At 31.8% G+C, this 12,489-nt stretch overlaps 1 protein-coding gene across 1 annotated transcript; it reads left to right on the top strand.

Annotated features, from left to right (window-relative positions):
- The first annotated feature begins 3,698 nt into the window (after nt 1-3,698).
- LOC137924521 (protein lifeguard 2-like) lies at nt 3,699-10,422 on the top strand. Its single transcript, XM_068767909.1, has 7 exons — nt 3,699-3,996; nt 5,875-6,019; nt 6,656-6,712; nt 7,312-7,399; nt 8,339-8,461; nt 9,422-9,577; nt 10,270-10,422. The coding sequence occupies exons 1-7, from the start codon at nt 3,699-3,701 to the stop codon at nt 10,420-10,422; spliced, it is 1,020 nt and encodes a 339-aa protein (XP_068624010.1).
- The last annotated feature ends 2,067 nt before the right edge of the window (nt 10,423-12,489 follow it).

The following is a 12,489-nucleotide window of genomic DNA, read 5'->3' as shown; positions in this document are numbered from 1 at the left end:
GTACTCATAGCCTAGCGATTTAAAATCTTTACTTTGAGATAATTTTATTTGAAACCATCGTAATGAAAAAAAAAAGATTTTTTTACTTACACTACATTTTGCGATGGTGGAAAAAATGTTTTAAATCGTTATTTATCTTTACCAAAATCTACACTGGACTTGTGCAGCGGATTACAATCTCTCTTTGAAAGGAGCTTATGTTTCACAAGTGGTTACATTATAAAGGTTATAATAAATTCACAAACGCTGCGTCCGTGATCGAAATCGCACCCTCGACTAATATCTTCCCAGCAACGTCAACGTTCGATAATGCTTGCGTGTCTTTCAGAAATTCATTTAAAACGATCTACGCTTTCATATTGTAAATATTGTTTTCATTTCCTTCCAAACTCCTATAGGTATTTCACGTCGCTCGTAAACATGCTTAGATCTCTGTTTTTTACGACTGAATGTTCTCTCAAAGGACCTCTGAATTCAGAAGTTTTTGGACAAATACTACCAGATTTTTCACGAAAAACTATTTGTTTACTGTTCGGTTTGATAATAGATTGCATATTATACAAACTACTAAATAATTTGGTATATACTAACAAGTAATTAAAAGTTTAATTATATGGTTATTATATTGTTAATGAAGGAAAAAATTACAAAAAATAAATAGTATATTTGTTTTTCCAAAGACTCAGCAATCTTTTCATACTTTTTAAAACATTCATATATCTATTTATGATTTGTATATGTTTTAATTGATTTCAACATATTTTATTCCATCAAGACATTTAATAAAAATACAGTTATAATGAATATGTTACTAAATCGTGTTTAAATGTTTTGTACATATATTATATAATACACAAGGGTGTTACGTATTATTTTTTCAATTTATTTCGAATCATGAAGCCTGTGTAATATAATTTGATAAAGATGTTTTATGAATCACTTTTATAAATTAGTCTACACTATTAGATGTTGTAGTACTCTAGAAGCTACATACAATCGCACTATCGATAACCCGAGAGCCTCAACCGACGGTGTGCTTTAAGCAAAGAGAGAACAACCGCCTTGTTTGACATGCGACTCGCCTTCGAGAACTCCGCCACAGCGGACATCGTAGCAAGTAACACCGCCGCAACAGGAAACCGCGTTGACAAACGTTGCCACGTAGTGTCATTTATACGCCGGGCGACAGTCGGAAACCTTTATAATATCATTTCCGAGGTGTATAAAAAGCCACGTAATTTTGTTAACATAATCTAATACAAGGTAATACCTGTACTAGACCGATCATGTCGTACGCTTGTGTACCATTCACTCACGCATCAGAAAATCAGTTGAATAAACTACAAGTTATTTACGCATATAGCTACCAAAGCCCAGTGGTATCTGAAGAATATTGGGATTCACAGCGACCTCGCCCTACCGATAACTGCAGATTATTTCCACAAAACATTGCCATATTTCTTCGATCCGAATTTGTCTATACGAAATTATCGACCACGTCATAAGCTCATTTAACCTGCTCAAATCTACCGGCGCGCTGTCGTTCGTGTGCCGAATAACCCTTGTGTTCGACACAAACCCGTCCTGCCAACTTTGGTTTCGGTTCAGATAAAAGATCTTCGGAGAAAAGGTTCACACCTTTCTCCAACAGTTGAGTAGATATCCATTTGTCAATATAACACGTAAAGCGTCGCATCTGACCTAGTTTTTTTATTATTAATTGACTCGCGGATTTCGGATTCGTGAGCCGAAGAAGCTGACAAAGCTAGACAGGGTAACATCGCTCAACTTCAATCGAATATAGCCCACGATAGGGAAATAAAAAAATCCTTCAGCAGGTTGTTAAAAGAGTTTGCTGTTATACCCCTTACTTTCTCTTTAAAAAATCGAATATAGTCTTAATACAAACATTTCGTATAGACCAAGCATACAGTTAACTTTACACGACATTTTTTTATTTTAATTAGGACAGAGAACCTTCTAATTCCTTTTATTTTATTAAGTTGCGAAAAAAATTGCGCAGATTATCTTACTTTATTTTTAACGATATATAAAATAACACCAATAAAAAGCAATATTATCATCATTTCAGCCGTCTTTTGCTGGAAATAGGCCTCCCGCGTAGATCTCCAATAGGACCGTTGCTTTTTCCTTTCATTTGGTCATAAATGTACAGAAACATGTAAACTTGAGAAATATTTTAACTGTACAAAAGAAAGATCTTATGGTTCTATAACCCTTTATAATTTTTACAGCTCCATGGCTTTTGAAGCTAGAACCAGTAACCTAAAAGCTAATGCTCACCAGCCTAATGCGGAAACTTAGTAAACGCGTTTGGTAAATTATAATATGCATACTTCATTCTCGATTTCCTTTGAAACGTTCTGAATTGCTTAAACTCTCCCTCTTGGCTTTTAAATGAAAAAATCATTTATTCATGACCTCCTTTGTCTATTGAAAAGTAATGGACGTCGAAATTACTTCTTCAATATTTTCACTCACTGTCAACTTCTGGTTTTTATTTATTGTGAAATATAAGTATAACAAATGTATCAACCTTTCGAAATATTCTATTAGGTAATTTTGTACTTTCATCTGACAACAAATTATTTTAGCATAGTAATTAAATAAAAGAACTTCTCAAAACCCTTCAATGCTTCAACTTTGATGTTTGTGGTACTTCAGCTGTTTACAAGAATAAAGAAGAGCACTGTTAAGTACTCAAGTATTATTTAATTAATAAGTACTATTAAATCTTAAACTAACGAATAATGAAACGTGGATTTCATCTAAGGTTGAATTACCTGGCCAAGGTATATCAAAGTTATTAGAGTCAACGCTTGCCGCAGGCTGTGAGTGGTCTTTAACCTCCATGCTCGTAATTTTAGATATGAATATGCATATTGAATTAAAATACGTTTTAATATGTTACACAGGATGATTGGTTTAGGTGTAAAATGTTTAGAGAGTTTATCACGTTTGTCAATGAAAAGATTTTAAGCTACTTCTTCCAATGATCCTATAAAAAAGATCACTCTAAAATATGTCACAGACTAATGGCTCACAGGCAGTAAAAAATCTGCAGGAACAAATAGTAAACAGTAATTGATAACAATATTTACTAATCCGAATTTTCAAAATACTTTTATTTTTACCTTATAATCATTACGTTATTATTTATTTCCGGAGAGGCTGATATTTAGGCAGGCCGCTTGTCAGTTTAAGTCCATAGACGTTCACTGAAGGCATTGCCCTTTTTGGAGATCGCAGTGAGGTATTGTGGTACGCAGATGACGCTCCTGCTCATCCTTTGGAAACATGTTTGTGAAAAAGTATGAAACATTTATGGTTTTATACCGAGAATCGAACTAAGAAAGTCTCAGTCCTCTACCATAAGGCTACACTGCTGGACTGGACAGGTTGTGCCATAAATTATTTGATATGACACCATTTACCCCTTTTTAAGCTTGTAACAAATGTAAACCTTTAAAGGATGTAATCAATCGACTTATATGTAGAATATAAGTAATTATGTATCGATAGTTCTGTATTTATTAAATATAAAAACTTGTTTACAAAAGTGACATTTATAAAAGTCTATGGAATCTATCAACTAAGCTGACAAATATGTTTATACGTACCTTTTTTATGCTGTTTATTAATAACCACAATTAAAATATTTTCTGTATCTTTAACAAATGAACGTTTCGGAAACGAAAGTAAACATTCAAGAAGATGAAATTATAGAAAATGCAGAAAGTAAGGAAAATGATAACAGCAAAGAAAGTGAAAATTTTAATGGAGACAGTAAAAATATTACGAAAGAACACGATCAAAATAAACAGATCATCGAAATGCCAATCTACGATATTTCCAAAGAAGAGAAAGAAAAAACAACAACAGTAGCAAAACAAGATTATGTTGTAGCGTTTAATTATAGACCATCTAAAGGAGGTCCACCTCGAGGAACTAAAGCGCCTTTGCAACGTTTATCAGGTAAATATTTAGTATCTTTAGAAAGACATAGATATAGTCAAGGTTGCCGGAAGTTGCTGAATGCGGGTAGCGCATGACGAAACATCCTGGCAATTTTTGCGGGGGGCCTATGCCTTGTAGCTGGCTTCTATCGGATAACATGATAATGATAATAATAAAGAAGCTCCCTCTCGTTTGTATCACACGAAAAAAACTACAAGAGACTACTTTTAACGGAATTCCGTGTATATTTCGATACAGTTTTTACAATATCTTCATGCTGGTATGATGGTTGGTGCTTTGAATAGATGAAGTTCACGTTATATGGATCAAACTGGTTTAACAATCGTCCGATTGTAGCGAGACTCATATTTTCTGCACAACCATTAGAGAAACTATAATATAATATAATATTACTATATGACACAATCCTTGGGGAAACCGTCACTCAGACATCTGGTGTATTTACAGTTGCATACAAGTATCAGTAGCTTAATAAATTGTGATAAGAGGAAGTCATTATAGTTAGTCATTTACACTGGTTTTTAGGAAAACGTATTTGTTAATTTTATATGAAGTAGACTTAAAATTAACTACAGATGTTATTTCAAAAACTATAAGTATCAAGACGAAAGCAGATATTTTTATTGCATATTCTATACAACTCCTTATATTTTTACTTTCTGATAAATACACATTGTTTTAAACCTGCATTAAACTGTTGAGTCGTGAAGGCAAACGGTATCCAATATTATATTTTTGTAAATATTATTTTGTAGCATACTTTAGCTAAAATTTAAACGTTTATGAGAAAATATTTCCGGTCGATTGTGAATTTTGCTTTAAATATATATATAATGTGTCAAACACATGCGTTCTATTATTTATCGGAGATTTTAAGGACATAAAACAGTAGAACTCGTATATACACTATTAAACCTACAGAGGTACACTCACGCTCACAAATTTAAGAGTGTACAGTAGTGTACAGTAGAGTTTATTCATCTTGGCTTAAGTATGTCTTTTTCATTGCTCTCTTTTATACTTTATATAGTTTATTATTTTATACTCTTTAAGCATTTGATACGTGATATTGTTAAATGTAATATTCTAAATTGTATGGATAGGAACTTTACGCATAACATACAAGTTTTTTACTAGTTTAAGATGTAGGGCTGTTTAAATACTTAAAACAAAAGATATTACGATTCTCATAACTTTCTCGTCTTTGCGTGATTCTTCTCAATTCTAAGGTTCACGTCCTCTCATAAGTAATCAATAGTGAAAGCTTGTTTTTGGTTAATAATATCGGTAAGCCTTTAGTATTCTGGATTAGATTTTTTCGAAGCGATTTAGTGCGCTTAGTCACGAGATACAGGTTTTTGTGAGCTGGGTGGCCAACATGTTAGGTTAGCTAACGAGATGGGACTTGTGTCTAGCTGTGGAGGTTCTACGGTTGAAATTATGATGATAGCAAGGCTCGGCGTTGATCTTTGCACGTAAGTGTTGTCTCTCTTGTCCAAAATTCATTATTCCTTAAAATGACATATAAAAATGTATTTTTTATTTTCGACGTCATCTATATATAAAAGTCACTAAATAATTTTATTGAATAGACACAACAAAGTTATCTGTTATATGAACTGATATGAGAATATTAGTGGACGAATGTAAGTAAACGACTGGCCCAGCGGATTGAAAAGTGTAATGATAGTGAGCAGGCATTAAGGTTATGTATTAAGAAGTCCGACGGATGACCACAAGGTGAGCAGACGTTTTATACGGTAGCTTCTAACTGGATTTACTGGAAATGTATAGAGAAAGCCCATGTCTAGCAGACAACATCCTGAAGCTGTAATGACGACGATGAAATGGTAACTTTGTAGTATGTTTTTTCAGATTTTACAGGAGCCGGTGGAGGCTCATCCGATTCACCGTTATCTTATGATCCTGACTCGACAAATGATTTCGTGAGGCTGGTTATGGCTATTGTTTTGATAATGCTTATCATGACTGCAGGATTTCTTGTAATGGTACACACATCGTAAGTACTATTTACCAATTTCTTAAAACAAAGTAAATAGCGGTAATTTAATTTTGTTCTTGAAAATATATTTAATAATTTTGTCAAATTTAGTCTAAGCTAGAGTTAGGAAAAAAGTAAAATTTTTACTGATTATTAAAACATTTTTTCTCTGGCAATTTTCACTTCACAAAAGCATATAACAGTTTACTTTTTTATCTCCTGATTAATTTTCATAAGGCTGTCGAGGTGAGGAGGTTTGACAATGGCTTTTGTTTTCCTTTTATTTAACATAATTATAAAAAGTTACATAATTTATTATTCGAAAAAATCACTTAGGTTTATATTTACGCTGAGTTGACAAAGTAAAAAAAATATATATAAAAATTAAATTAATTCTTACTTTGAAATAATCCGGGCAGTAAGAGTCTATGTGTTGAAAAGAAGAAATATAAATAAAAAAACTTTAGAAAATTAGTACACTTGTACTTTAACACATACATTAAATTTCAAACCAGTTATTTTGCACTGCAGTAACTTTAAATCCCCAATTTACAGTAATTGATGAAGATCGATATGTTATATTATTAAAATGTTATATTATTTGAATTGAAAAGAACTACGTTTTTTTTTAAAACATTTGTATTTTTATTTCAGGCCTGTATTAAAAATGTATTTCCACACAAATGGAAGGATGTTAGCATTTATGGCGATGTAAGTTGGTTTTAATTGTTAAATATAAATGATTGCTTAAAACTGGATAATAATCTTAGAATAAAAATTTTTTAATGTAATATTATCTTTTTAATTGTAAGACGTCCACTGTTGGATATAATCCACACCCAATAGATTTTCAAAAGATTCGGTTGGAAGTGGCTTGCATCCATCATGGTTATTGTATATATAAATATTTTTCCTTTGTTTTTAAAATATTAGTATCACTTGTCGTTTAGTGATAGTTTTGACTATCACGCAATCAGAAATATTGATAATGCATATTTATCCAAAGTTATTTGTTGGCTATAAAACTATAGACAGGATGTTAATGACTAACTAATAGATAAATGAACAAAAGGTAGTATTTTGGACAAGTTTCTGCCCAAAAGCAGTTGTAGTATATAATCCCACAGCACGCGAAATCTTTGTATTATTTTTAAATTTCGAAATGTTATTTGGTTTATTACTGAAAGCTTTTTATATCAAAAAGAGCTTTCACTACACTTCAATTTTGGATAAATATTAATCCCAATGTTCAACATCTGTGTAAAAATTATATTAACATTTGATTTCAAATGAAAAAACATATTTTTCAGGGGAATCCTGTTTGGCGTGAACTTTGCAATTTCATGCAGTCCATGCGCCAGATATCCGCCTTGCAATTTCGTATTATTAATTGTAACGGTGAGCGAAAACAAGTTATATATAGGATACACAGATATAGTACACTTTGCCAAAAAATTAATGGTTTCATAAATAATAAATAACGTACTTAATGTAGCAAAAAAATTCATTTTTAAAGTTCGAATCACAAATTATTAAAATTTAATATTGTTTACCACCAGTATCTGCAGATTCTCTAATGTAAGAATTTACTAGCTAAAATCAATATAAAAGAAAAAAAAAATAGAGAGATAACTTCATACAGAGTGATAGGAAGTAAATTTAAAAGCTAAAATGTGTGAAAATGTTGGTGAATTATTGATTTGTAAATGAACTATACAAAGTTTTAACTACATCTTTCTAAGCATCCTATATATATGACATTATTTTTTTTTAATACAGCCAAGTAAGTTAATGCCATGGTCTTAGCCGAATATGAACAGTGCTATGTAATATTTAGTATATGATCTTTAAATTTGTGAAGTATATTCCCAGATTCGTACACACGAAAAATAACACCACAGAAATTAAAAACCTAGCAAAAAATAATTAAGCAAAACGCCTTGGTGATACATACCCGTTGTTTTTTATTATAAACTAGCCATCCCCACAGATTTCATAAATGTTTTCTTATTACTTACTGCCAGAAGTACTAGAAGTTATTCGCTTGTCGCATTCTAATAGAAAAAATGAATTAAGATAGAGTACTAAAGTACTAATATTAATCTGCAGCGAATGATCTATTAAATTCGCGAGTTCATATCCAATTTTTAAATGCGGAAACTTTTAAGTATTAATAATTTTGCCACCTGAAACTTTTACAGAATTTTAATAAACTTATTAATCAATTTATAAAAACAATTGAAACAGATCGATAAAGTCAATTTCAGCTTGAAGTGTGACCAAGAGAAATATAGAAATTAAAAACAATGAAAATGTTTTATATATTTATGTTTACAGGTATGTTGCATGAGCATAATAGCTGCTCAAATCACTTCACGCTACAAAACTGAAATTATATTGTATGCCACTATAGTTACTGCAATTGTAGTTTTTGTGTGCTTCGTATTGGCATTTTCTAGTGTAAGTTATTTTTACATAGTAAAGCATGTATATATAATTAATATTAAATCTGTAGTTGAAATATGGTATAATATATTGTGAGGTTTACTGCAGGCATTAATTTAGCCTCGGAATAAACGGTACTATCGAAAGATTGGTTACTTTATTAAAAAATATATTATAATGGATGATTTTTTACAATGACAATATTTTCATGTTATCCCAAGTAGTTGCCGCAGATTGGACAGACCGCCCACTAGTTGGATCGACATAATCAAGGTTTGCAACCTTGATTGACCAGTCATTTTAGCGATCTTTGGGAGAGACTTATGTCATGCACTGAGTCTATAGGGCTGACATATTAATGATGATTTTCCGAAGTAATTATGAATGCAGTTTGCCTATTTGACATCAGTGTAACAGAGAGGTAGAGAGTTGAAGCCTTTTTGTACCTAAACTCGAGAGCTTCCTTAAAAGTTCCAACTCGGGCTGATACATAACATATTCAATCGGAATGGGAGGTCACCGACTACTTAAGTTGCCATAAGCTAGAGTTTTTAGCAGGAATAGATTCCCCATCATATCCTGGACTGTCACTCAACATGCTTTTATTATTCCAACTCTTGGAGTCAATTTGAGTTCCCAAGAGGATAGAACTACGGATCGAGTGGTTCAATTTGTTTGTTTTCATTTCATATTTATCATTTGGGCCGATAGGTCGTCCACAACTAAACATATGTTTCTCTCACGGATTTGCAATAGAACCTGTTGGAAGCAGTCTATACTATTCACACACACCATTATATTTTGTTGGACTAAGACTCTTTTATTTAGAAATTTTAAATAGTAGATAACATCAGCAAATCACTTCAATTTAATTAAGCTAAGAATTGTCACTACGTTGATTATTAAAGATATGTAATATTTGTTAATGTTTACAAATTAATCATTCTTTTTTTAAACGTATATACTAATTTTCAGTTTGATTTTACAAGTTGGATGTTGTACGTCATTGTTATATCTACAGCACTTTCGGCGATCTTCTTGATCGTTATTTTTTTAATGTTGCTGACTGGTACTTTTATGAAACCTTTTGTACTAGTTCTGCTCATTTGTGCCACTGTGATGGAAGTAATGGTAAGTTATTTTTGAAATTAACACGACTTTTTCTTTAAAAAAGATTTTTTGAAAGTATCATAAAGATTTAAAATGCTTTGTTAATAAAAAATAGTTTAATAGAAAGAATTGAGAACGTAGAGTAAAAGTTTAAGGGCCTCAGCGCATAACTGTCGAGAATGCGGTATTATACAATAATGTTTATTTAAACCCGACTTTAGAGGACTTCGAAGGTTTTAGCAAAAGTAAACCAAATATATTTAAAAATGAGTTATTACTGAATAACGATATACGAGTAACTTTGATGAAAATGAATAATCACGCCTGAAATATAGTTGAGACCAAAGTCGTAGCGTTCGAATGTAAACGCTCATTATGATTTTACACTTGGCCACTTCGGACAAAAATTGTTTTGAATTTTTACTATGTTTTTTTTTTGTATATAAAATATGAACACTGATTTAAATTCGTACTTGGACTTTTAAATATTTATTTTTCATAAAATGCAAAATATACATGGATACAAATTTTACTTGAAGAAGAAATAGTTGCTCAGTCGATTCCCAACGCCACAATTTCTTTTTCTGAACGTGTATAATAAAAATTTTCGTTGATAATTGAAAATATTCATGAACTGGCTATGCAGTTTCTAAAGTAAGTCTTGGGGATAAACAATCTTTTGTTTCACTTACATATTGTTCTCTTTAATACAGATGCTAACAATAGAGCTCCAGACAATACTGGGCGGCAGAGCTGTGCAACTCTCCGAAGATGATTATGCATTGGGAGCTTTCATGGTCTATACATCAATTATCAGTATTTTCTTAAAGATTGTTCAAATTTTGGGCTTGTTGGACAGCGATTAAAATAATTTTTATATTATTAAGTGTTTAATAAATTTTATGGGAGCAATATTCGTTTTTTTTATCTTGTATATTTATATATTTTTATTTCTAATTCTTTATGATATTATTAAAAAAAAACAATAATAATTAAACTATAAATTATATATGAAAACACAAAACATAAACACACAAAAAATATACTAATTATAAAAAGACAATTACACGAAAACATTTTTTAAATGTTTCGAGGGGAATACTTGGAACTAACTACCTTTGTAGATATCTATATACAATCAGGAATTAAACCTGCCATTACACAATTTGTTAAAAGTACTTTTTGATCCTTCTGATTAAATACACGAAATGTAGTTGTCAAAGTAGTTGAGCAGCGGTAAGGACTGAGAATTGCGATTGTAGGTTGCGGGTTCGTTTCTCGGGGTACATGGTTTTATAATTTACACTTTGTGCATTAATTAAAATAATTTTCCAGAGGATGGGCAGCAGCTTCTTCTGCATATCGTTATACCTCAGTGTGTAGGAACAGCCAGTGTATTTTATATGTAAATAATATAAAAGCAACGATTGCAAAATACGAATTACGGTTGGACTACGGTTTCCTCGATTTCTTTCGTAAACTAAGCACGTTATTACTTTTGTACTACTCTTGTTGATAGATTCAAAGAGTTAAACTATCTTAAATAAAGTATTAGTTTTATTGCATCAAAACACTAGAAGTAAATTAGACAGCTTCGTTTTCCCAGAGTACCCTAAATTACTCTAATAAAACCAATCACACACATTATCTGTTACAGTCGTAGTACATCTACCGCTACCATAGATTTCAATTCTTGGTTATTTTATGCGTTCATACCTTTTCAATTTCTTCTTAAAAGCGCTGGATTTATTTATTAAATAAACTAACGAAACCTTTTTTATTACTTAGTTGTGCGATTAATAATAATTTTCATAAAATTTTAATATAGCCACAACAGAGATTTTATTGTTTATCTGTGTGATTATTTAATAAATCATTGCATAAAACTTGACAGTTATTTATTTTGACACTACTAGTTTTCAGTAGATTATAAATATTTTCTGAAAAATTACGATGAAATTTCCAGTATAAATTACGTGATTTAATAATTACATTCTAATTACAAAAATGCCTCCACACAAAGCTAAGCGGGTTACTCCCGTACATACTGATTGTGTAACATGTCTTCAAGGCTGCGATGAAAATGTTGGATATAACGACCTTACGGATATAGAAGAACCGTGTAATTTTAACATACCGTGTAAAGAGAAAGATAAAAATAAGAATATATGTTCTAGAACTATAAAAGTAACAGATAAAGATGTGGATACAGGTAAAGATTTGTCCGAATGTGGGAATCAACGTAAACCTCCTTGCGACGACAGTGATGAGTTGCGTAAACGAGCGTTTCTTATGTACAAAAACTATTTAGCGGCTAGAAAAGGAGACGGTAAATGCCCGACTTGCGTCTATGTAGGTCCAAAGGGTCAAAAAGTTTTGTTCAAAGGTACGTACGATAAAAATGAGTTTTTAACCTAAAAATGTATGGACACTTAATATCAACCCGACGCCGGCTACATTTTGTAATGAGCAATTAAAATTTGATATAAATACTAATAGCTTACCGAAAACGTTTACACACAATAAAATAATCACCATCATTTCAAACGCTGGAAGTCAACTGCTGTACAAAGGCCTTTCTCATAGATTTCCGACTGAAAGCCGCCTGAATTCAGAGTTTTCCGACGACCTTATCAAATAATGTAAGATTCTAGCGTGAAGACCACGGACTGGCGGGCACAGCAAGGTAGATGGACGACCCTTTTAAGGTGGGCCCTATGTTGAGGGCCCTAGGCCTCTAGGGTGGGCCTGTATTCAGTAGTGACGACTTCCAGCTGAAATTATGAACGATAATTGAAAATAATGCAATATAGCCAGGCTCCGCCAATTAATATTATAACAAATAACTCTCACACGTCTTTCAGGGAACATTAGGTAACGACGAAGAGTTCCTTTGTGAATATGATCCATCGTTCAATAACTTCCTCTCGGTC

The sequence above is a fragment of the Battus philenor genome, unplaced genomic scaffold (genome assembly GCF_028537555.1).
Source record: "Battus philenor isolate CCGP_79_NKW_IND1 unplaced genomic scaffold, ilBatPhil1.0.hap1 SCAF_24, whole genome shotgun sequence".
NCBI classification, from domain to species: Eukaryota; Metazoa; Arthropoda; class Insecta; order Lepidoptera; family Papilionidae; genus Battus; species Battus philenor.
This window is presented reverse-complemented; position numbering and strand designations above follow the sequence as displayed.